This window comes from Orcinus orca, chromosome 1 (assembly GCF_937001465.1).
Source record: "Orcinus orca chromosome 1, mOrcOrc1.1, whole genome shotgun sequence".
Classification (NCBI taxonomy): domain Eukaryota; kingdom Metazoa; phylum Chordata; class Mammalia; order Artiodactyla; family Delphinidae; genus Orcinus; species Orcinus orca.
The window spans coordinates 93622898-93648705 of record NC_064559.1 but is presented as its reverse complement, the minus strand read 5'-3'; the positions used below and the strand labels follow the sequence as shown (position 1 = coordinate 93648705).

Below are 25808 nucleotides of genomic sequence, written 5' to 3'. Positions count from 1 at the left end.
GTTATTATATAGATATATATTTAATAGAATATATGTGATTGTGGTTACAGATACATATTTGGTGCTTTATCAAGAAGTATGAGTTACATAGTATACAACGTATTGGTTACAAAATTATAAGATAAACACATTGTTTCTAAATGAAAAACTTATAGGATAAATGCTGACAAATGGATTTCCAAACCTTTCATTTCTACACTTTTCTCTGGGCTGGTCTCCTGAAGATGAGTTGCGAGTTGCAGCATTCTTAAAAAATTTAGTCCCCCCAAATTCTAATAACATATGACATGAAAAGAACTTTTGGCAAAAATTATCCAGATTACTTCTCTCCATTGGAAAGGTTTTCAGCATTTCCCATTGTTTTGTCTATGCCTTAGTTTATACATTTTCCTAGATAGTGAGTTAAATGCTTTTAATTGTATTCATTATTAGATAACAGTGGTTAGACTCAACTATTTAAAATGTATCCTCATACGGGGGAGAAAAGAAATGGAGATATAGGTGTGAGACAGAAAGGAAAATTGTGTCAGGTGAAAAAACAAGAGGCTTATCAAACTGGATATAAATGTTGGTTTTGTAGCTTCTCTACTAGAAATGATTATTATTAAACTGCGAGGTGAGGATAATATTCCAAAGTTCGGGTTGTCTGTCTTTTTCCCTTTACTCTCTGCTATGAGTTTCCATTCAAAGCTACAAATGTCTCTGTTGGAAGTCTTGATCTTTTCAGTTCCAGTATGCTGGGGAGAGCCTTTCTTTGGATATCTATTGCTCTGGTCGGCCATATAACCTATTTGAATGAAAATATGTTTAGCACAATGAGTAGTTGCTAAATTGCTAAGGAGCCTTATCCAAGGCAAGAATTGAACACACTCTTATAGAATGGAGAGCCTGGAAAACCCATACACTGAGATGTATCAAGACATCGTGTCCAGAACCTACAGAGAGTTGCCTGGCCCTTGGGTTTGGACATTTGGATGTTAGAAACTGGGTTCTCCATGCTCTGCTCTCTGGCACATGCAAGCCCACTGGGGAAAGAAAATCTTCCATGTTTCTTCTTTTATCTAATCAAGAATCCCTAGGATATTAAAATGGATTTTCACATCAATCTGCATTGTTAGTCAAAAAAGCCTTCCTGCAAGTCTTGATGGTGACAGCAGAAACTACTTGATTTTCAATCGAGTGGAGCTGCTCTTAAATGTCTCCTAGTGAATGGTCTCACTTTGTAGGTCTGGGCACTTACTTCTTTACCACTTCCCATCTCTCCTTTCCCCCCTTTCTTTTCTCATGACCCTATTTCTCCCAAACTTGCTAAATTACCAGGAAACAAGGAAAATACCCTGCTAGAGGGAATGATTTCAGGGATGAAAATGATTCCTCTGAAATATGATAGCCTTTGAAATGATTCTCAAATTATCAAATTTGTGATGGGACGGATAGCTTGACAAAGCCCTGGCAGAGAATGTTTATTAGTTTACCAATTGATTTACTAATGGTCAAGATTTTATTGAAACTTCTGGATATCTATTATTCTTTGGGAAATAATAACAAGTCCACCCTGTTGAAAGGGAGTGTATACAGAGAGCACATCAACCAAGCAGAATCCATGGCTTTGTAGAGGACAAAATAAAAACAATTTCTTTAACAACTTCTTCTCTTTATGCACTAAAAACTGAAATCTGCTTAAAGCATAATTTATACCATAGAGAATTAGAGTACATAGGTGGTATGGGGAGTGGGGCACAAAATGTTTTCATAAATTTGATTCTATTGATTTGAAAGCAAAGTTACTGAAACACCTCAGTTCTGCATTTCAGAAGATGTCTATCTGAGAGAAAGAAAATGTGTATGTGTGTGCATGTGTGCATGTGTGTGTAGGGAGCTGTTCACATAAACAAGCATTGCTTTAGCAGATGAACATGGAACACAGCCTCCTAATTTACTCTGAGAGTCTGTCTCTTTCTTCTGGTCAAGTTTAGATCCTAATCAGACACCAACCACAACCACAAACTATATCAAACCCAGGCAGAAAAACAGGTTATGGTGGTTATCTGACCTACCTGCCAATCTTAGGTTTCTCTCAAGGATGAGAAGCATATACTCCTATTCCCATTGACTACCTCTCTACATTCCAGATTCACTTATGACTGTTACATTTTCACAAGGGAGGAAAATGTCAGCACCACAGGGCTCTCTCCTGCATTGAGTTTCATACTTTCCCAGGCAATTTACTCAAGGGAGAGTGGGGAGGAAGGGGAGGAGGCAAAGGGAGTGATAAACAGATGTTACACATTTTCTTTCCTGGAAAGTTCATCCCAGTTTTCCTAATTTCCCAAAATTTAAAAGAATGTTTATTTTTTTTGTGTTACTATGGCAACTTCTAGCAGCTCAGTTTTTTTTCTAAGTTTAAAAACACCAAAGATTTCAAAGAATTTTCTAGGGCAATTTTTATACATTTGCTTTTTCATTTTGGGCTGTGATATTTGTACTCCTTTTAATTTTATTATTTAGAAGAGTGTGTGTGTGTGTGTGTGTGCGTGTGTGTGTGTGTGTACTGCTTTAAATTTAAAATCATATTTACATATATATTACATGTCACCGGTTGACTGCAAGGCATTCATGCTTCTTGTAGCCTTTACAGCATTGTCCTCCTGGTGCTTTTCCTGCCCTCTGCCTCCTGGGTTCAGCTTATGAAAAGGTGAAGGTCCTTCTTATCCTCCACTGACAATTCTACCCACTTACATAGGATGTGCAGTCAGTTTGTGAATACAGTCAGTCCGAGTCTTTGTCATATCAACCATCTTGGTGAACTCTGTAATCTCTAGTTAATTCTCTGGGTATTTTCAAACATTTTGTTGTTTCAAATAATATGAATAAAATATTTGAAATATTAATGACATCAAAATTTTTCTTAAAAATGTTTTGGCATTCAAGAAAAACATAACTCACCTAGATTCTTCAGTTCTTAAATTTTCTAGCTGCATTAGCAAGTAAAGGATTGGTGATTTTATACTGATTTGGGGCAGCATAGACAGATGCTGAGGATGGTTGTGCTGGGAATTCTTGTTGTGAGTTGCTTGTCACTCCTACACGAATAGACATGGTGAGAACTTCTTTTTCATGCTCACAATGTTGGTCTGGCCTAGCTGTCGACTGCTTGATGACGGAGTTTCTTTGAAGTGAGCAATACTGACAAATATGAATGAACTCATACCAGACTAGCAAGAGTTGGCAGTAGACCCAGTCACTCCGACCCACTTTCAGAGTTTGAAATGGCAAGTATTCAGGAAGGGCACATTAGCCTTTGAAATACAAAAAAAAAAAAAAAAAAGGAAAACCCAACAAATACAGTCAGTGTTTACTCAAAGAATACAGTCATATAGTTGCTTCGCTTTCAATACTCTTAGGAATTAAGTGAATAAATGGGCTACAAACATGTGAAACTAGGAGTGTATGAAAGAAAAAAAGAAACAAAAGGAGTAAATACAAGACTAAACAATGTAGTCTTCTATTTAAACATTTCAGATTTTTATTAGTCCTTTAAAAATTACTTGTTTAGTTAACTCTGTGTCCTCACCTTGGTTATATTCATACATAGTTTGACTCTATTACTAGATTATGTAAATCATTGTTTAATCAAATCTACTAAAGATAAGAAAAAAATTCTAGCAAGACTTATAATAATGAAATACAGAATTAAAAGTTTAAACCTACTAAAAGTACCATGGCTTATCAATTGGTTGTGTGTAAGGCATGTTAGGGGTATAAATGTGCGTTTTGACTATAAATACAATTCATTAATGCAGGGAGCAAAATAGGGAGGGAAGTGAGGGGTTGCTAAAAGATCAGATTATTTTGCAAAATGCAGGGTACTTTAAAATTTTATCTCACTTAGAACGTCTCTGCATTTAGTCAAATTAAGTTTTCCAAAGATAATTTGGTGTTTTAAAGATAATCGTCTTTTACTAAACAAACTGATGGCATCATAGGAAAACTAACCATTTTAGGCTTGATGAGATTTTCCCGTCTTAGTGTACAGCCCTCTTGATATTGAGGTGGGAGACCACTGCAATGAGTAGCAACTGTTTTATATGATTGGAGTCAGAAATTTTGGAATTTTATACTCACACGAATTTTAAATAATTTGAAAATTGAAACTTTGTGCCTACATACTAGAGGCATAGCTACATGTATAAAGTAGTCCCTTGTCAATCTCAGGTCATTGATTTAATACAGAATTTGGTAACTTTATGCATGGGAAGGTATGAGGGAAGTATAGGGAAAGAAGTTATATGGATGGCGTTCAGATCGATTTTATATAAACACAGCATATTTATGTATCTATATCTCTTGTTTATAATCTCTAGCTAACACAAAGATGCTCTCAGAAGAAGATCAATATTTTTTAACCACGTATTTGCTTAAAAAATCCAATAGTGGCTCTGCCTCATAAAATTCTTAGCAACTTTTACTAACCAAGTTCAGAAATAATGAGAGGGGTGACCCCCTCATGGATCAGAATTTTTTTTTAAATGAGATCAATTAGTTTCAGTTGAAACTGGTCTTTCCACATCCACATTCTTCTTCATACCAATTTAGGGGGAGATCCATTACCTAAACCAAATGGACCTACATTCAATGATATCATATTCTTATCTTATATTTCCTTTGATAGATTTTTTTCTGTCATTCTGATTGAGTTTCACAACAACATACAAGAGTAGAGCTTAATTAAGAATGGGGGCAGGAAGAGGAAATTGGAAAAGGAAGGCATTTGGGCAATAGATAAACATCCAAAACAATGTGGGCAAAGGAGGAAGCAACACTCTCTGGGGTTTTCCATTTGAGAGTTTTTGAGCAAAAGCTGCTATAGGAAAATATGTGGGTTGCTGGAAAGTGCAGGGTTATTGTGGAGGAAATAACTGTCAGGATGATTCTCACAGACCAACTACATTGCTACTTGATGAACTCCTGATAAAACCCAGAGCGTACAAAGCGAGGCAGTGAATCCTTTTCCATCAGGGCATGGATTCTTTTCTGGGCCACATCAAAGCTGCTTGGGGAAGGTTCCGCCAGGTTCTTCACTGTGATGTCCTTCGTGAAATGATCAATATTCACCTATGAGACAGGAAACAGGGTCACTGAGTCAGCCAGGTTATGGGATTTGAGGAGGGCTTGGGAGAGAAGTGGAATTTCTCACCAGTATAACACACGAGGGGAAGAGAGTCATAGCAAGTGAGAAATATCATTTCTACTTTATACGCAGTGGGGTAAGGCAACTTCAACAAATGCTTCAACAAATGCATGACTCAGATTAAGATCAACCAGTGATAGACACCCACTGTTAGAAACAAGCAGCCAACACATGCAGACCTCATATAATCCTCACAATAACCCTAAGAATGAGTCTTACCTTTTGTAGGGGAAAGATAGATAGATAGATAGATAGGCAGATAGATAGATAGATAGATAGATATAGATAGAGACTTCTTCAAGATCACAGAACTAATAAATGTATTTGAATGCAGAGACTCTGAATTCGAATCCAAGTATCCTGATGCCTAATCCCACAATCCTCCTACCACAGCATTTTGTTTCACACCTAGTGGGGAGAATGAAGAGAGAGAAAGAACTTCTGACCAGGAATCCAAGAACTTTTGCATGGTTCTCAAAGAATAAGGAAATTTGGTCTTTTCCTGAAACTAAGTGGGAAACAATGGTTCTAGTGCAACAATAATAACAATAGCAGCTAATACTTAATGAGTGCGGAGAGCTTAACTTTTACAGGCACTGTGCTATGAATTCATTGAATCTTACAACTCTAGGAGGCAATACTGACACCTACATTTGATACCTGAGGGACAGAAATGTTAAGTGACTTGCCCAAGATCATAAGTGGTAGAGAGAAAACTCAAAAGCCCAGCAATGTTGCTTTTACCCAGTAGACTGCAGTGTTGGAAGGCATTATGGCGTATTTGTCCTGAATGCAGGGCTACTACATCGAGACATTCCCAGGGACACCATTCATTTTAGGGTCCGTGTAAATGGCCCCTGGAGTTGTACAGTGTACAACCTGCCTGGGCTTGTCTGAGTATGATTTGAGAGAAATCACTGTACAACACGTAGTATGTTTCAATGACTCTTAAGGTGTCTGCATGTAAAAGAGAAAGAAACAAATCAACCAATATTTTGAATTGGAACATGAGAAAATGTTTTAGGTCTCTCCTGGCCTGCTAGAAGTTCTTGATACTGAGAAAAGCTATTTGGGCTCAGAGAATTATGAAGCAGCTTTAGGTCAGAGTCAGGGACAAAGACATGATTGGGGAGTACCAGGCCAGAACACACAGGAGTGACTGTGACTGAAGGTCCAGGATGAAGTGAATTGAGGCTATGACATGTTTTCCACAGGTGAGAGGGGCCTGTGTGCTTTATGCAGGAATGGCGGAAGACTACACAGACAGCACTGGAAACAGCCCCAGAGGTGAGGTAGTCTGACTCCTGCCTTCACGGGTGAAGACTCCGAGACCCAGAGAGGTTGTTACAGGCCCACAAACAGCTAGTGAGGGACAGAGGTGAGGCTATCATGTATATTTCTCTATTCTCAATCTGTTATTCTTCTTACCACACGAAAGCGATATTTCTTCCTTCTTTTAAATATATACTGAGCTAAGGTGGGCAGCCTTACTCAAATAGTTACATTTCTAAAAATTATAGAATTATCTCCTAATCCTATTTTTTAAAGAAGTGATGTATTTAAAACTTTCTAACACATTGTATGCACCAGCAAAAACAGCTATTTGTCTTATAAGTTTTATGTGCATGGGCTCCTCTAATGAATCATTTTGATATATACTCGTCCGTTTGCTAGAGAGCCAAGAAAATATTTTTCATTAATTAAAAATATGGACAGTTGACAATCTGCAGTATACGAGTTTTCTACTTATTGAACTACGCAGGGTCACTTCTCTTTTTTTAATCTTAGTTCCAATTTTTTTACAACTGTATCTCTCCTTCAGTTCCTTATCTTAAAGAACTGAGGTGAATATTCAGAGAAAGAAAATTTAGATTACTATTTGCTTGGGTAGATTTGTTTTATAGGTCAATCTGCTGGTCACCAAAATGAAATAGTAAATTTGGGGGTCAAAATACAAGAGTTGGAGAATTTAAAAAATAACAGCCACAATTTATTAAACATCCTCTAGGTACACATACATATATGTGAGATGATTACAGTTAAGGGAACAGAGAATTAGAGAGCTTTAGTGAGAAACTTGCCCAAAGGTATGCATTGAGAAAGGTCTGGGTTGGGACATCTGCACCCATTCATCTCACAAATATTCACTGAATGTTTATTATGTGTCAGGAGTGATCCACATTCTCTCTGATGCCCAGCTCAGAGACTGGAGGCCAAGGCTATTTTATTTTGAGCTCACAGGTCCTCATAATGAGGGCCACTATTTGTGTGTTCTAGTAACTCAGCCAGGGTTTTGTTTATTTTGAAACTTCATTTTTTTTTTTTTTTTTTTTTTTTGTGGTATGTGGGCCTCTCGCTGTTGTGACCTCTCCCGTTGCGGAGCACAGGCTCCGGACGTGCAGGCTCAGCGGCCATGGCTCACGGGCCCAGCCGCTCCGCGACATGTGGGATCTTCCTGGACCGGGGCACGAACCAGTGACCCCTGCCTCAGCAGGCGGACTCTCAACCACTGCGCCACCAGGGAAGCCTTTGAAACTTCATTTTTAATGTCTCATACTTTCATGATAAACACCAATGTTCTAGTAAGGAACCTTGAGAACAAAATTTTCCTGGAGCTCAAAGCAATAGTCCAGATGAGTCTCCACGATGTGCAGATATTGCAACAAATCCTAGACTTCTGTAAATAGGAATGATGTTGGTAGGAAGATAGGCTGGAAATGGGAGATCAGTTGAAGTCAGAAAATGGGTGTCAAATTTAATACTAATCTCCTTGGTAACATCACAAATAGAGATTCCACGTGGATAGAAGAATAATGTCCCAGCACAAAAGGCATCAGAAGTAGGGGAAGTTAACATATATACATAGGGTGGGAGCCTGAGGAGTAGAACAGGAGATCTGGATAAGATTCCACAGCAAGACTAAGCCCAGTTCCATCTTAGGACTCTCACTTTCTCCACCTTGACCCATGGTGCTCTATACTCTCATGCTCCTGACCTCTACCTCCTGTGTCATGGAGGGAGCTCATCTGTTGGTATTAGGTATATAATTTGTCCATCCATTCAAACATATTTATCTTTTAAAAAGGATCAGTGATGAATAATGCATTACCAAAGGAATAAATATCAAATGGTGGGACCTCAAGAGTCTAGAGCACCTGAGAGAGAAAAATGGTATTGGGGTTTTCCCCTCTCAAATAATCTTAAGTTAATTACTGCCTACCTAGAGGGTTTGCTCAGATCACCCCTGTGATTGACCCCAAATCTTGATGAAATGTTTGATGTCCAGATTGGATTATGGGGTGCAATGTGAAATTAGTGACCTGACCAAAACATGATGAACAGGTCTTGCTGAGGCCATCCTGAATTCCAGAGAAAGCCTTTTCAATTCAGTTTCATAAACAGCAAAGGGCAGATAAACTACCCCAAATCCTTTTTGAAATCAACACACATCTTGTCTTTAGCAGTCAGTTAATGGTACATTGTCTTCTGACATCTCTAGCACTATTATCTTGTAATCATTTGATTTTTGTAAGTAGAAACCCTGTTTCCCCTGACTAGAGTGTAAATGGAAAAGGCCTGGGGGAAACAACTGGATGGGGGAGAATAGAAGGGAAAAGAGAGAGTTTTCATAAGAAAAGAAAGGGAAGGGAGGAGAAGGGCAAGAGGAAGAGAGAAGAAATTAAGTGGTAGAAACATTCAGTAAGCATTCATTAGTTCAAATGTTGAGATATACATTTTCACGTCCGCTCTTTAATTTCATCCTCACAACCATCCTGCAAAAATAGCCTTCATTACCCTCATTTTTCCCAAAGAAAGAAACTAAGTTCAGACAGACTCAATCATTTATCTAAGATCATACAACTAGTATCATTCTGACTTGCGATCACATACTACTGAAAAGAGACCCATGATTGCTTAGAAAGTGACCTAAACAGAGTTCAGGTTCATACCTGCTCGACTGTATTGCTCTGCCTTTCCACTCAGTAGGCGCTTACGAAAGGTGGCCCACTCTCAGATAGGAATAGCCTGTGGCTGCAAAGTGTACCGCCGTTGGAAATCCTTCCTGGGAAGTTGTTGAGCTGACCACACTCACCCACCTTCCCATCAGGACCAACCTCTTTAGGAGCCTCCGCTTGGATGAATTCTTCATAAATCTTCTTTGCCTTCTCAGCCATCTTGACAGGGGACTTGATCTTCTTGTAATCCTCACAGGCCATCCAGAACTCAAGGTTTTCCTCACTAAATTCAGACCTCAGGAAACTTTTGAAACTGGCAAGTCCGTCTAGCAAGGAAAAAGGTTATTTGAGGAAATGTATTCACCCTATCTATCTAACACTATATCCCACATTGTAGCCTAGGTTTATTTACTATATATTCCTGTCATTTATGCCATAACCTTACAAAAGTTAACTCATTTGTTCCTCATTACGAATCTATTTTACAAATGAAGTCAGAGAGATCAAGTAACTTGCCCTTAGTTAAGCAGCTGGTAAGTGGCAGAGCTGGGATTCAGATCCAGACAGTCTATACTTAGGTGATGAAGGTTTACCTGTATACAACATCCAGGGACACTGTGAACACTAATGCCATTCTGGATACTTATCAATTACCAAAAGGAAAAAAATACATTTAAAACTTGATTTGGTAGTGTAAGCAACATTAATGTTGATTCTCGTGTATGAACTACTTGCAGTCTTTTTGTTTTTCTACAGATGATTTTTGAGCAAATATCATGTTCTGGGAATTATGGTAAGTAAAATAGACATGGTTCCGGCCCTAATGAAGTTTATAGATCCTGGGGGAGGTAGAAAAGAAACACACACAAATAAATGTACACAACAAAAGAAAACCATACGAAAGATAGTAAGAGTAACAAAAGGGGTCCTAACCTCGTTTTAGGTTTAGGGAAAGCCTCCATGAGAAAGTGACATTCCATTTGAGACCTGAAGGAGGAGTGGGAAGGGGCCCAATGAAGTCACCACTTGCAGAGTAGTTACTATGCCCGTCAATTATTCATCAGTCTATAAACATATTAAATTCAGTATAATTATAACTACTGTGATTCTGTTTTCAGTGCACTGTTGCTCCTGTAGAATATATTTCAGCTTATAATTTAAATATATATACATCTATATATGAATATCTATCTATCTATCTATCTATCTATCTATCTATTAGAGATTCTTGGGCCTGATCCTTTTGTTTTCTTTTTCTTTCCTACCCCTCCAGCTCTAACCTCCAAAGTGGTAGATAAGTAGAAGGCAAGGTCAGGATTTAGGAAGGCACTGGAGAGGAACAAAGGAAAAATCACTCTTTATCTTCAATATTTTCTTCCTTTTAAAGCTGTCTCTCTCTTTCTATCTATCTATCTATCTATCTATCTATCTATCTATATATATGCTTTTTTTTAAACCCAAATTCTAACAAATGCATATGTACTGAGAGAGAATCCATGTCCATTTACTATGTAGGGAAAGTAGATTTCTAAAGGAAGGAGAGAAAATTCTAGTGTTCCACAGACTGTATCACAATTACAGACATGCCTGGCATGTCATTTGCCTCTCAGGGCAGAAGGTTGGACTGACTATAACCAGTACATCAGGGTCCACCTTTCTAACTTGTTCCCCATCAGGAGACACTTCTTCAATTCATTAGTTTTACTTGCAGACATATTCATGTACTGAATTCATTTCCTTTGACCTAATTTCTATCTATTTCCCTTCCCCTTGAGTATTTCTCCCTACTCCTTTTTATGGACTCTAAATTTTCATTCATTAGTCATTGCATAATACATCGATTTCATACAATATGCACAAAATGTGATGATTAAGCCTGAAATATATGGTTGTCTTTTTTCAATTTTCCTTCTGTGCATTTTTATTGTCTTCATACCCCTCACAGTTCCCTGAAACTGTGTTCAGTTCTAAAGAAACAGAATGACTAAGTTATAATTAATTGGATTAGGGTCACCAGTGATTCTGAATCCAAACAAGACACTTTGCATTTTAATCCCCTCTCCCTGTACTTAACCTAAAACCATTTTTTATTGATCAACACCTAAAAATACATTGGGAAGTGATGGTAGGTATGATAAACAATTTTCTCTAGAAACCCAGCTAGAAGAATTACTTTGAAACCACTTGATAATGTTTACCTGGTTAACATCAGATGTATTTTCCCTCTCTCTGCCCGTATTTCCCACCATATTTCCGGCACTATTTGTTATCATTTAGTGGCACGGGAGTCAATGGTACATGCTGAAAGAAGAAATAACCCCCGAATTCTCTCTCTATCATTCTTAAAGTTTTCATTGTTTCTTAAACAAAAGGTGTCAGGTAGTCTTTGTTGAAATGAGAAAATTCCCAGGCACTTTCTAGCTACCGGGAAATGACGATAGGAATGAAGTCTTATGAGCGCCCACACAATCAGGTCTAAGATTGTAGACAAAGCAATAACTTCACAGAATAAGTCTGGGCCAATTTATTCTCATTAGCCCCATGTCCCCACAACATGGTGATTCAGGCACTCTGAATCACCCTCTCCACATCTTTGAAAAAGGTAGAGATAAAATTCTAGTCCTCAGAAACATTGTTATTTATGACCTGAGGATACATTCCAGGATTCCACAGCAATGTTAACATTTACCATACATATACCAAGTCGTCCGATACAGAAAATGCACTTGGAAAATAACTTTCCAGTGTATTGAGTCCATTTCCTGGGTACTTGTTTCATCATTCTCTTGAATCCCATGATGTTATCTCAAGGCTTTTTGTCAATGTACGCACTCTCAATCAAGACTCATAAAGTGGATTTATTATTGGTCTGGGAGATGTTTAAAGCTATTCTTTCTCTCATCTGGATTTTGAGGATTCTCTAGAGGGTCCCTTCCTAGGACCCTCTAACGCCACTCCCCAGATGATTTCTCCTCCTTAACCTCTGGTTTTCTACTGGTCCATTCCTCAGAGACCCTGAGGAATTCCCATTACCCCTGAGGAAGTCCTGTTGGGTCAGAGTCAAATCTACTCTAGGCCAAAGTCTCTATTCTGTGAGGAACACACATGTCTTCTTTGCCTCACATTATTCCCCTGCCCACTCCACACCGCAGTAGAGTCCTCAGTACACAGCCCTGAAAAATCCCTACATTATTCCTTGCTGAGCCCACACAGAGCCTCAAAATACCATTCCACACACATCTTCGGGCATCCTTTTCCTAAGAAGTAGATGAAACCCACCTGATCTTCTGGTCTGGTGGCAACACTCTGGGTTGTGACCCACATTATAATCCCAGAGCTGGCCCTAATGAGTGATGTCACTTTTGACATCCCTGTAAAATAAAATAACAACCCTGCCAAAGAACAAAATGAAACCACCTATAAAACCACTTTAAAAATAAAAAGAGTATAAGACAAATCCAAGTCCAACTGGTATAAAGGAAAAAAATGCTGAAAAGTAGATTAGCACAAATCTCTTCTCCTAGAGGAAAAATAGTGAAACGTTACTGATAGTTGATAAATACCATTTCATAGTTTACTTTCAAAGCATGGACTCTAGAGTTAAGATTGCCTGGAGGTTGATGCTTACACACCACACTACTACAGTAACTTGGGCAAGTAATCTAACCTCTCCAAGCCTCAGTTGCCACATCTGGTAAGTGGGGTACTAATGGAAACTACCTGACAGGGTGGTTATAAGGGTTAAATAATTCATGGAAAGCTCTTACATGAGGTTGAACACAATGATAGCTCAATAAATGCTGACTTTCATCATTATTATTCATGCCCAATTTAAAAGTAATCTTTATCACCATTCAAAACCCAACTCAAATGTTGCCTCATATACAAGGTAGTCTTTACCCAGTACCTGCAACTTGCTGTTGAGGATTTTTAGCATCATAAGAGGAGAGATCACTTTCTCGGTTTTGGTTGGGATTATTTGCTTCTATGGCTATCTTTCCCAGGAGGCTGTTGACGATTTGAGTTCAAGGTTTGAGTTTCATTTATCTTTGCCCTTCTTTTGAAAGCATCCCACCTCCTAGTCTAAATCTGTGGGCCTAACATTTAATAGAGGTTCAAACTGAATAAAATAAGACCCATTGAGACAAAAGTTTCCTCTCAAGTCTCAAAACTGAAGAATACAAACATTAAGGAAAAATAAAATGACTGATTTTGCTATTGCTGTAGTATTTTATTTCATGGGCAAGTTACCTAAGCTCTCTATGTCTCAGTTCCCTTTTCTGAAAAAATACGGATTGTTTTTGCACCTGTTTTTGTAAGTCCTAAAATTATTGAAATCGTTAGATAAACTAATAAATGCAAAGTGCATAGGACAGTGCCTGGCACATGGTGAATAATAAATGTAAGCTATTGCTTTTATTGTTATAATTGTTGCTTTAAAGGGAATTGTGGCTACCAGTGAGTAAGATGATGATAAATGTGAGCCAGAAAATAGAAGGGAGAAAATTGGAAACAAAAGAAGAGAAGCAGAAGGAGAATGCAAAGATGGAAACAAAAAGAGGAGCCCGGAGCCAGGCTATTCCATTCCCCATGCAAGAGTCCAAATCTCAAGCGTGTCTCAAGGAAATGTTCTGACATTTTGGAACTCCTGGGGCAAAAAGATTCACATAAAAACTTTGCTACTACTGGATTGTGTTTCATTCTTCGTCTGCTCTTAAAGACAGTCGTATGGAAGAGTTTAATGTCACTGTCTTATTTAAACTCATGTGCAACCTGTTTTTGTGTTTAAAAAGCAATACAGCAGTATGTGCCCCATGGACCTTCAAAAAGAAAACAGATGGTGCCACATATAAAACTGAAGACAAGAACGTAAGGACAACTGCTGTGCTTTCAGAACAGAGTCGAATACACTGGGCTATTAAAAACTAGTTTTCATAGGTTATCAGGTAATGCCTATTAGGCTTTAATAGGTTTAATAGGTGATTATCTTGTAATAACCTATAACAGAATATAATCTGTAAAAAAATGAATCATTCTGTACACAATGCAGTATTGCAAATCAACTATATTTCAATAAAAAAAAGATTTTTAAAAACTGAGGAAAGAAAGAGAGGAATCTTGTGGAAGAGAAGAGATTGAGGAGCAGCTTAACCGTCCTTTTTTTAAGAGGTTTGGTACCAATTGATTTCATTTCCAGTCAAGAAAATTTAAGAAAAATGTGGATATAAGAAATGCTTGGGGAACTGAATCAATATCTTACATTAGCACAAGAGAATGCCAAATGTTCCTCATAAATCAGCAAATATGCCATTCCTTGAGGTTAAATGATTTAATTTATCAAATCAAACATGCAAGAAGGGATTGTGAAGTTTTAAATATGCATTTTTCAAATGTGTCTTTCTTCATTACCTATTCTGCATCAATCACAGCTAATGTCAGAACTATCATAGTTCTGGTTATAGACCGTTAGATTTGCAGATTCAAATAAGAATATCTCATAAGAACTGAGTTGCCAAAGTTTGGCTTAAAAGTTATTCATGGTGCACGAAAGCTGGTGTTTGGGGAAATAGGTCAAAAATTGTTTCTTTAGGGCTTCGCTGGTGGCGCAGTGGTTGAGAGTCCACCTGCCGATACAGTAGACACAGGTTCGTGCCCGGGTCCGGGAGGATCCCACGTGCCGCGGAGCGGCTGGGCCCGTGAGCCATGGCCGCTGAGCATGCGCGTCCGGAGCCTGTGCTCCGCAATGGGAGAGGCCACAGCAGTGAGAGGCCCGCGTACCGCAAAAAAAAAAAAATTGTTTCTTTAGGTTGACGGTGTTGGGGTAGAAGTACTTGGGCATGCCTGTCATTCCACTAGTCCTCTTCTAGAAATAGCTGGACAGAGGGCAGTAGAGACAAAGTGGCAAGAGACAGACACAGCAAGAGGGAGAGTCATAGAAGCAGAGATAGAGGGCAAAATGGAAAGAGAGGAAGAGACAGAGACACAGAACAGAGAAACAGAGGCAGAGGGAGGGAGAAGCTGTCTTATTCGCTCATGGCATCACCTCCCATAGAGCATGGCACTCTTTTGTTTCTGTGAGATCTCTGTATCCATACCAGAAACCCTCTTTTTCATTCATGCTAGTTTGAATGGATAGATATCTTCTCAAGGAAAGAATTTTGACTAGAACAGTTATCAAATGCTTTTCCATTTATTGCTTGGGGAAATCGCCCAAGTCTTAAAAGAGTTAATTACTTAAAAGATAATGATGTGGAACTTAAGAACACACATATATATACACAGACATATACTATATATATAACATATATAGTATATATAATTTTAAAATATATCTAATTAAATAAAACATTGTGAATTTTATATATATTTACACACACATGTATATACATACTTCCCCTCTAAGAAGCAGAAAATATTATTGTGAGGCTCTCAGGCCTCAAGCTCACATCATGAAAATCATCTATTTGCAAGCTAAGAACTTCAGTCCCTCAACAAATGCTAAGGTGTTAACACCAACTGCCTCTGGCTTAACTTATAGTTAAGTTCTCCTGAAAGCCTGAAATATATGAACATGTGGCCCTAAGGATTAGTATGACTGAAAAGGATTTTATATGGCCACATAAATATATATCCTTCTCTTTAATGGTTTTAAAAACATGGAAATGGTTCTGCTAATTCTCAGGTTTGTTGACAGTAGCAATAAATACCTGTATCCAGTGTACTTAGAATTCATAATATATAATATGTCATCTGTCAGGTTGCTACTGGCCCTAAAACCACTGTGTAACACAATAAATAAGGCAATTGATAAACATAAATATTTTTCTCCTAGTTGTCTTCATGGAATTTCTGTGTCCTAGAAGAATAATGAAATCATTCATTAACCCAGTTATTCAATAAGCATTCGTGGAACACTTTATATGTATCAAGACTGGGTACTCTGTTTAACACAAGAAATAAAAAGAAAATAAAAAATGGATAATATTGAGAAAGTTCCAAATCAGAGGCTTTGGTGTTCTGCCTCCAAATATAAGATATTGATTCTGTCACAGGTAAGCAGATTAACTCACCAAAAACAAGAAATAAAAAACGTTTGTATACAATTCAACATACATTCTTTGCTATGTAGCCTGTGTCTATTAATCTTGATGGTCCTGTGGGAAATATTTTTTAAATTCTTATTTTTGCAAAGCATTTAACAAAGTTTCATATTCCATCTTGTGATGAAAATGGAAAAATATGGGTTAGATATCTTACATTGAATCCTATTTTTAGAGTGAACGATTCAACAAATATTTGTTTTCCTATTACTGTGCACTTCCTGTTGTGAAATTATCCAGAAGAAAAAGACTAAATCCTGGCTGTCAATGAGTTTATAATCTGTTATAGGAGGGAGACGGCTATGATCAGAGTACAATGTAGCAAGTGACAGCGGCATAAAAATGTGCAGGCAAATTGCACTGGGACCTCAGAGAGAGGATAAATCATTCCGGACGGTCAGGGAAGACTAGGCATTTAGTATTTAGATTCGCTTTTATAGGAGAGGAGAATTTCAACAGACAGAGATATGAATACAAAGTATTCCAGCCAAAGGGAATACATGTAGAAATCCTATATGGAGGGGAGAACAGTTCAATTTGACTGCAGACCAGCCGTATCATCACTATTATGGAGAATCCTAAACATCGGAAATTTGAACTTGATACTTTAGGCCTGGGAATCAGTAAGGATTTTGTATTGGGGAAAGGCAAACGGTGCTCAGGTATATTGGTATTAGCTTGGAGAGGAGTTCTTACTGGCAGTTTTTTCATGTCTTGAATGGAGATATAAAAGGCCTGCTGCCAGAAGAGGAAACTGTGGTTAGGGGAGGTTAGCAACCCATGGCGGGTTACAAAAGCAATGAATAGCAGTTTGAACTGGGACATACACCCAATCCATTCCTCATAGTACAGTGATATGTACCCTGCTACACCGAATCCACAGCAAGCCGTTATGAGACCAAGCTGGAAGAGGCAGTATCTCTACTTTACCGATGAAAATTTTAAGAACTACACAGATCAAGCCACTAGCTCCGCTCACACAAGTAAGCAGGACAGATGGGAATACAACCTGCACTCAGGAGTCCTCAGGACACCTATTTGCACATTCTCCCACCATGAGCTAGATAACTACACTCCCTTGACATTCTTCCAAAATTGAAGAAACGTCAAAATTGGGGAAGAAGGACATGGGCAGCCTAAAGCGCTTTTTTTTGCCTCTGTCCTTCCCCTGACCTTTATAAAGATAATTCAGACTTACAGTTGTTCTGCAAGAGCTTGTCCAGGGAATCACGCCACTGCAGGGCCTTGTCCAATGAGGGTCTAAATCAAGTATTAAGAAAGAAAAAGGAGACAGCCATAAGAAGGGAGTTAAGCACATACACCAACAATGAACTGAATTTGCTTTTCTTTGAAATGTTACAGTTGAGGACCCATTCTCAGGACAAGGGAGTTAGAGCTGTTTTATTCTGAACAAGTGGGTATGATGAGCTGGGTTTGCTTGCCTACGTCTATCTTGCATATTTTCATCTCTTGTTGAACAATTGGGTTAGGCCTCTCCCTTTTCAGAAGGGCCTATTTGTCATGAAGCCACGTCTTGATATTCTTGTGTATCCCATAACAGTGCCTCCAATTGTGGTCTTTTTTTCCAAAAGTAACTGAATAAAATCCAGTTGTCCCATTATAGGGCTTGAACTCATGTTCCCTGCTTCACTAGTGCTGCACTTTAAACACCAACTTAATCCGCAAAGGGCGTCAGATTCCACATCCACAGCCCTTCGCCACCTTATTGGGATTGATGGAAGATGCAAGGTGTGAAGCTGCCTCGTGTTGGGAATGTGCTCACAGGAAGTCTACATTTTAAAAACTCTGGGTGCATTTTCCTGCCTAATTAGAACAGGATACTTTTTTTTTTAAGATTTATTCTTTCTGAGAAGAGTTGTTAGACACCGTGCAAAGGAATGTTGTACACAAATGCTCAGGATGCTGAAGGTACGAGTCGACACATAATTCCCCCTTAGGCTGTTTTTATTTTAATGTTTATATAGGCAGAAACCCTGCAGCTCTTTCGTTTTAACTACCAATTTTTCTTTCACAGCAGAATTGTGTCAAGGTGGGCTGGTATTGTCTCGGAAAAATGGCTGACTGTGCTCTCCCAGGGCTCCCCCCTCAGCCCCCGCTCTCACTCTTGTGTTACAATGTGAGTTCTTCGTTGTCAAATCAAAACAGACTAACAAGGCATTTATTAGAACATTAAGGCCAATGAAGGTGTTTTTCCTAAATTGGAATTTCCTTAGCTCTTAACTGGTTGATCAGCTGTTCAGACAACCCAGGAAAATTCCTGCTTCTGGCTTTTAAAAAAATAATATCTTAGGGCTTTAATTCTTTCGGTTATCAGTGAGATTGATAAGAGTTGCTGATTCTCCTTTTCGTTTTGCTTTCGAGGCTCAGAGTCAGCCTCACTTTATCTATGTAAGGAGTGCAGGATGGCAGTAGATTTTTTGGCTAAAATGCTGTGACTAATTCCTTCCATTCTCTATTCCTCACTGTGGAGCATGTGCAGATTTTGAGTCTTAATTATACGACTTTCCATAAAGTTTTACGCTTTTACTATTTGAAGGTTAAAACATGCCAATACTGAGAGTAACAAACCTGGTGGAATAATCTTAAGTGGTTTCATTTTCCTGGCTAGAAACATATGTATCATAGATCAAAAACTCAACAATAATTCCTTGGAAATTTATTTTTAATGAGTGAACTACCTTCTCTCCTCCCGTTTTCTTCTGGTTAGTGTAAAGAAACACAGGGAGGAGAAATGACATGAGGAAGGAATTTCAAGCATGCCCATATATTTTTCTGCCTCATTTTATTTCTAACAAGAAAAAGAGCTATTTTCTAGAGGTCAGTAACTCCTTTTGGCTCTTCTATATTACTTCATGCTGAGAATTTTTCCTATGTATATATTATTTTGTACCAACGTTTTTAGCACAGTCTTACGAATCTTAATTTCTTCACTACAGTGGGTTCCATGTTTTACATATGACACCCGCGAAGTCTTTATTGCTGACAGAAACAACAAGACATTAAATAATTGAACAAAAGAAACAGAGCAAGGGGAAGGCTGAATCGCCTTCTGATTTTGTAAATACCCCTCGTAAAATGAAATCACCTTCCTGCCTTCCATTTCCTCTGGCTATTATGGAGGGGCACAAGAAGAAGAAATGGCAAGAGCAGGTGCACCGAACTTAAGCATGTTACCAGATCCAAGCTGTCCCAAATGGTCTTGTTAGAACCAGACTAATGGTCACAATCAGCAGTGCCTCACAGCCAAGATTAAATTCCTGAAAAGGATATGTGCAGAACCCGCTTGGGGGTAATATTAGTCCAAATTGTTTCAAGGACACAATCGAGCAGAACACATCCTCCACACCTCGAAGCCCAGTATTCTGATTCCCAGCCTAGGAGGTGCCACAGGTTCATCCCGTTGTGATTCTCAGAATCTGCCATTAAGTCTGAATTCTTTGAAATGAGATAGATGCAGATCTAAATGACCAATAAGTGTCCTGGTTTGCAAGGTTGTAGCTGCCCACAGGGAGTTGACATGGAGTTTCTGTGTGTGGGTGTGGAGGGAAAGAGGAACCCAGTTCCAATGAAAGGCAAAATAAACATTTATAGAGATGATTAACTGTTTTATAATGGCCAGTGTAAATGTCACTTGGTCCAGGAAGTGATGATCTCAGCTGGAAGTGTTCTCTCCCTCTTTACTGTACTCTTACCACATTTACATCTTGAATCTCCTACAAGGCAATGATGCACTCACTGCCTGGAGGTATAGCTTGTCAGCCATGGAGAACTTTTCCCATTCTACCCTGTCCTACAGTGCGTTCCCTGCAGCGTTCATCTACCCAGCAATATGCATGTCAGATTAATGTGTAAATTAATAACGGTTCAGTTTGCTCAGAGTTAGTCTGGTTGATGAAAGCCACAAATAACCCAACACTTAGAGTACAGAAGTTTTAGCCCCATGAACCATGACTACAGCTATAAGCAACTCTGGCATTTACTAGCTCTCACCTTGGGAGATTATTTTAACCTCTCTAAGCACCGGTGGTTTTCTTTTTTGTTTTCTTCCTTTTTAAAAATATCTACACAGTCCCTGGCATACATTTAAACACTCCTGATAATGTTTTCACGTGCTCTTGCCCTTGACAAGGAAAGTAAATCCAAGTTATTTATTGGCACTTAAGTGCCTGTTCAGTTCTCCCTTCCTTCCTGCAACGTGTCTGCTCATGTCCAGTCTCAAGTTCATGGACATTTATTGAGCCCTCCCCCCAGGGCCAACAGTGACTTGGGCACCATGGATGGGAATGCAGATAAATATACCTGCCACTTTTTTTGTTTCTGTTTTTGTTTTAACATCTTTATTGGGGTATAATTGCTTTACAATGGTGTGTTAGTTTCTGCTTTATAACAAAGTGAATCAGTTATACATATGTTCCCATATCTCTTCCCTCTTGCGTCTCCCTCCCTCCCACCCTCCCTATCCCACCCCTCCAGGCGGTCACAAAGCACTGAACTGATCTCCCTGTGCTATGCGGCTGCTTCCCACTAGCTATCTACCTTACGTTTGGTAATGTATATATGTCCATGCCTCTCTCACGCTTTGTCACAGCTTACCCTTCCCCATCCCCATATCCTCAAGTCCATTCTCTAGTAGATCTGCGTCTTTATTCCTGTCTTACCCCTAGGTTCTTCATGACATATTTTTTCTTAAATTCCATATATATGTGTTAGCATACGGTATTTGTCTTTCTCTTTCTGACTTACTTCACTCTGTATGACAGACTCTAGGTCTATCCAGCTCATTACAAATAGCTCAATTTCGTTTCTTTTTATGGCTGAGTAATATTCCATTGTATATATGTGCCACATCTTCTTTATCCATTCATCCAATGATGGGCACTTAGGTTGTTTCCATCTCCGGGCTATTGTAAATAGAGCTGCAATGAACATTTTGGTACATGACTCTTTTTGAATTTTGGTTTTCTCAGGGTATATGCCCAGTAGTGGGATTGCTGGGTCATATGGTAGTTCCATTTGTAGTTTTTTAAGGAACCTCCATACTGTTCTCCATAGTGGCTGTACCAATTCACATTCCCACCAGCCACTTTTTGATGTCTATCCATGGGCCAAACATTGTGCGTCCATCTTTAATCCGCACAGTAAGGCTCACTCTGCAGTTTACCAGGCCGGAGTGTATGTAGGCCAACAGTTTGTAGTGGTTCTCCCCCGTGCACAGGCTAGGGACTGTTTATGTGTGGAGGTCATTCTAGAGTTATAAAGTGGCAAAACAACAGCAACAACAAAAGATAGTTAAAATTAGTGACATCAACAGAGAGTAAATGAACATCTAGAATATAAAATAAACTATAAAAATATCTACACCAGCTCTTGAGTATTTTGCAATTGATTATATTATGAGCCATGATAATAGTTACTGTAAACTAAATTTACATGGTCTTGTAACATCTTTATTTTTCATTATGAGGACCTATAGCAGAGCCTTAGGGAATGCTCACATATAGAAGGTGGACAAAAGTGAGAGCCCTTAGAGAGAGAGAAGGCAGTGGGAGAATTCAAAATTAGAAGTTAAGGTGGAGAGTTTTAAGGTGGCCAACTGATGAGCAGAGTCAAATGCTGTCCACGAGTCAGGAGTTAGCCCTTGGTGATGATGGTTTCAGTTAGGCAGTAAGGTTTAGACCCAACAAAAGGAGTTAAAGAAGAAATTGAAAGCAGTGACTTTCCAGTTCTAGAGTTTTCCAGCATAAGCAAGAGGAAGAGATATGAGTAGAAGGGGTGAGGGGCTGGGAGGGTGTTTTTCAGAGTGGAATATGGTACTTGTTTGTTCTAGTGGAAGAGGGTCTAGAGGGAAAAAGAACAGTTAAGAATACTAAAATGGTAACAGAGGCTGGCCTTGGGTGGTAGGGATATAGGCAACTTTTATCTATTTTTTTAAATGGTTCAATTTTTTTCCTAACGAGAAGAATAAAAATATATTTTAAAAAGAGAAAATGCTTTTTTAAAAAGGGATTGCTTTTTTTAAAAAGATGAGAGGAGTTAAAAATACCTTCCATCCGGAGAAGGTCTATTTTCTCCTCTGAGATTTATTTTCTTCTCCTTGAGAAGAATGTGGGTAAAAAAAATACAGAGAAACTTTTAAGTGAGGAGAAGCGAGATCAGCTGAGTTCCTGCAGAACACAGTCTTCTCCTGCTTGTTAAAAAGCATGGAAATTTGCCAAATATGAGTGAAATGGGGTTTACGAGTTTGGAAGAGGATAGGAAAGATTTGTAATGGTCACTGTTAAAAATGCAGTAGAGATGCACAAATATTCTCTAGGGATAAGAAAGATTTTTCCAAAACAATTCAAACTTCTGGACGAAAAAGGGGGCTAGAAGACAAGAGAAGAAAATAATCCAATGAGTGTCAGCCCCAAGTTATCTTCCAAAACTGCTTCTCTCCAAATCCTTGTTAAAGCCAAATAGTTCAAGTGTCTGTGTGGGATATTAAAGCAGAGAATCAAAGGAGGAAATGTAGCACTGTATTTATTTTTTAAAAGTTAATTCCAACAGATCAATAACCACCACAATGTTTATTTCAAAATAGACTTTTTGATCTTTTGCTATTATGAAATGTGGTTCTTATTCTCTCCCAGTACCTGGTGTCCACCACTCCACATTGAATTAACTTCCCTTTTCTAAGCACAGAAAACTCAATTATGCCTCATTTCCGGTTTGGGATCACTTTGAAGTAATATAAGGAGAGTGGAAACATCCACTTAGATTGATGAAAAAAATTTAAAAGGAATAACCTGTCTCTCTATCCCCCAACCAATCCAGCTATATTAATTTGAAGGTCATTTGGAGAAAAGGTTGGCCAATTTATACAAATATTAAATTTTAAAAGAAATGGAGATTAAAAGGGATTCCTATATTTTTACCACACTTCTGTGATCTCTTCAAAGCTTTTAGGTAGTAGAGTGAAGGGGTTTGAATACATTTGGCTTTTCTTCTTCCCACTTTCCTTTCTTGATTTTAGTGGTGTCTCTGTTTTAAAGGGAAGATGAGTGTATCTGTCTAGTCAGTGTCGGGCTGTGTAGCTAGTGGAACAACGGTAAACACCATGAATGCTGTGAGTATTGTTATTAAGTTAGAGTAATGCCAATGAAATTGTGGGCTATGTTCACTGCCATAACATCGTGAATATTGAGAATTATAGCTTCCCTCCATGCCTAAATTGATAGAAGTATGTTGGTGCATGGTTAGGGACTGCAGAAGTCCTGTCAGGACTATTAATTTATGGACTGGGGAAAAATTGCTTGATGTGCATTAAATAGGAGTATCTGGTCAAGTATTCATTCCTCCACCAGGGAACAGTCCTCTGCTCCTCTTTTAGACCTTGAAGGGACAATATCTTGGAGAAGAAACCTTTAGGCTTAATAGTCTGCCTTGAACTTAGCCTCTTTTTGAGGGAAATGTCACCACTTATATCTCCCTGCTGAGGAAGTAGCCCTCAAGATATTTCCTGAGCAGGTGAGCATCCAGGGATCATAATTAATTGGATCAGCGATGCTCACCTGACCCAAGGACAGCAAGTGAGCAGGTATCTTTAACCACACTTCTGTGTGATGAGGTGGCTGGTGCCATTTTATAAGACACGGCCTGTTTCTCCAATGATGTCCCAATATGTGGCCTTATCTCCATTTTTTAAGCATCCTGCCAGTAAGCAATATTATGCTCCATACACGAGAGAGTGAAAAAAAATCCTATTCACAAACCAAGTCTCTGAGTACTCTTATGATCTTCAATGAGTCACTGAAAGGGGGAGTTCTACAGAGGAAGGATGGTGCTATACACTTGAAGAATAGCCATCCTCTGGAGGAAACGAGTGGAATCCATAATCATGACTCACTTCTGGGTCTTGGCTGGTTTCTCCGCCTTCTCAGGGTATGGAATGACAAGGTCAGCAGCAGACTCCGGCTTCTGGAGGAGAATTCCCAACTTGATCTTAATCTCCTTGGCCCTGAAAGAAGAGATGTATGAGGGGGAAATGGACAGCATATTAGCATAAAGATCTAAAAAAGGGATTTCATTCCGTGTCAAAGAAACAAAAATGAGCAAAATCCTATTTCACTGTTGTGGCAGAAAGAATACTAATGTAGAAATTGGGACACGTGAGTTCTAATAACATTTATCATGCTCTTAACAAGTCCCTGGCTAATATGCATTATCTCATTTTAATCTTAATTATTGTTTTATATGTATTCTTTCATGTTATATATGGCAGATACTATAGTAGTCCTATTTTACAGGTGAAGAAACTAATGACAGAGAATCCAAATAACTTAATTAAGGTAACCCAGCCAGTATGTGGTGGAAATGGACTTGACCCCAAGCTGTCTGACTTTAAGTTCACAGGTGGAACTCACTGTATTGCCTACCAGTCTTCTGAGGGCTCTGGTCCCAGCTCTGCCATTAATTAGACATATAATGTTTGAAAAAATAATCATGTTTTATTGCCAGACCTCCGTTGCCTCATCTGTAAGATGACAGAGTTAACCTAGATGTTTTTTTCAGTCATTTGCACCTATAAAATTAAATTATTCTGATTGATGATTACTTCTCTGTAAACTGTTCTTCTTTTATACGGATTTGACTTTTTTCCAACCCCTTGCCCATTGTTCCACAATGGCTATTGTAGTATCTTACACGCAGTAAGCCTTCAATAGATGAGTATTAATTACCAACAGACTGACAGAATCATATTACTCCTTTCTATCTTCAACATTTTAGTGAACAGACATGGTCAGAATTCTGGGCACTTCTCCACCCTAGAATGCAACTGTTTTCAGGCCCAGTTCAAAACTAATCTCCTAAGTTACCCATCATTTTATCACAAGTCTGAATTCAAAAACACCAAGCAAATCTTAAGCATTAATCCATAAGACAAGCCATTGTATACTGAGAGACCCAAAAAGCTGTCCTTTCACTGTCCCCTTGGCACTTCCTACATACTTTTAAGATAGGGCTTATCATACTGCATTATGGCTACTGATTTATGTGTCTGTTTTCCAAGCTGGATATAAGAACTTTTTGCAGGTGGGAATTGAGTCTTAAATACCTTTTCAACCCTGTGCATAGCACAAAGCTTGGCAGCATAGTCAATATTCAAAAATATTTGCCAAAGTGAACTAAAAATATCTTGATTTTTGTTCCTCACAAATCTGCTGACATTTATTTCCCAGTCAATGCTGATCATAACCGAAGCCTTACAGAGCTGTGTCGGGATTAGGATATCATGCTGTTGCCAGATAGAGTTTTGTTACTATAAACACACTTTCCTCATCCATTCACACGGAGACAGTGATGAGACAATTTAAATAAATAAAATGTGTGACATTAGCAATTATGGATATTAGGGAGAAAAAGTTAAGGACATATACTGTATAACTTAAAAAAACATAAATATTCAATCATATCGTAGGTTCCTTTAGTATAGTAAAGTTATTTTGAAACTCTGATTTAGAATTAGTAACCTCCACAATGTCTTTTCCTTTTCGTTTCTTC

The 25808-nt window shown here is 38.5% G+C and overlaps 1 protein-coding gene across 2 annotated transcripts in view; it reads right to left on the bottom strand.

Moving 5' to 3' along the window:
• RGS5 (regulator of G protein signaling 5) overlaps positions 1-25808 on the bottom strand; it is an 85444-nt gene continuing 59636 nt past the window's right edge. For both annotated transcript variants that reach the window (XM_049709196.1, XM_004282036.3), the window contains exons 2-5: positions 24154-24264; positions 17446-17507; positions 9307-9473; positions 1-5115 (exon numbers count right to left, since the gene is read on the bottom strand). In XM_049709196.1, coding sequence (XP_049565153.1) covers positions 4954-5115; positions 9307-9408 — 264 coding nt within the window. In that variant the 5' untranslated portion in view covers positions 9409-9473; positions 17446-17507; positions 24154-24264 and the 3' untranslated portion in view covers positions 1-4953. The remainder of the gene's footprint in view (positions 5116-9306; positions 9474-17445; positions 17508-24153; positions 24265-25808) is intronic.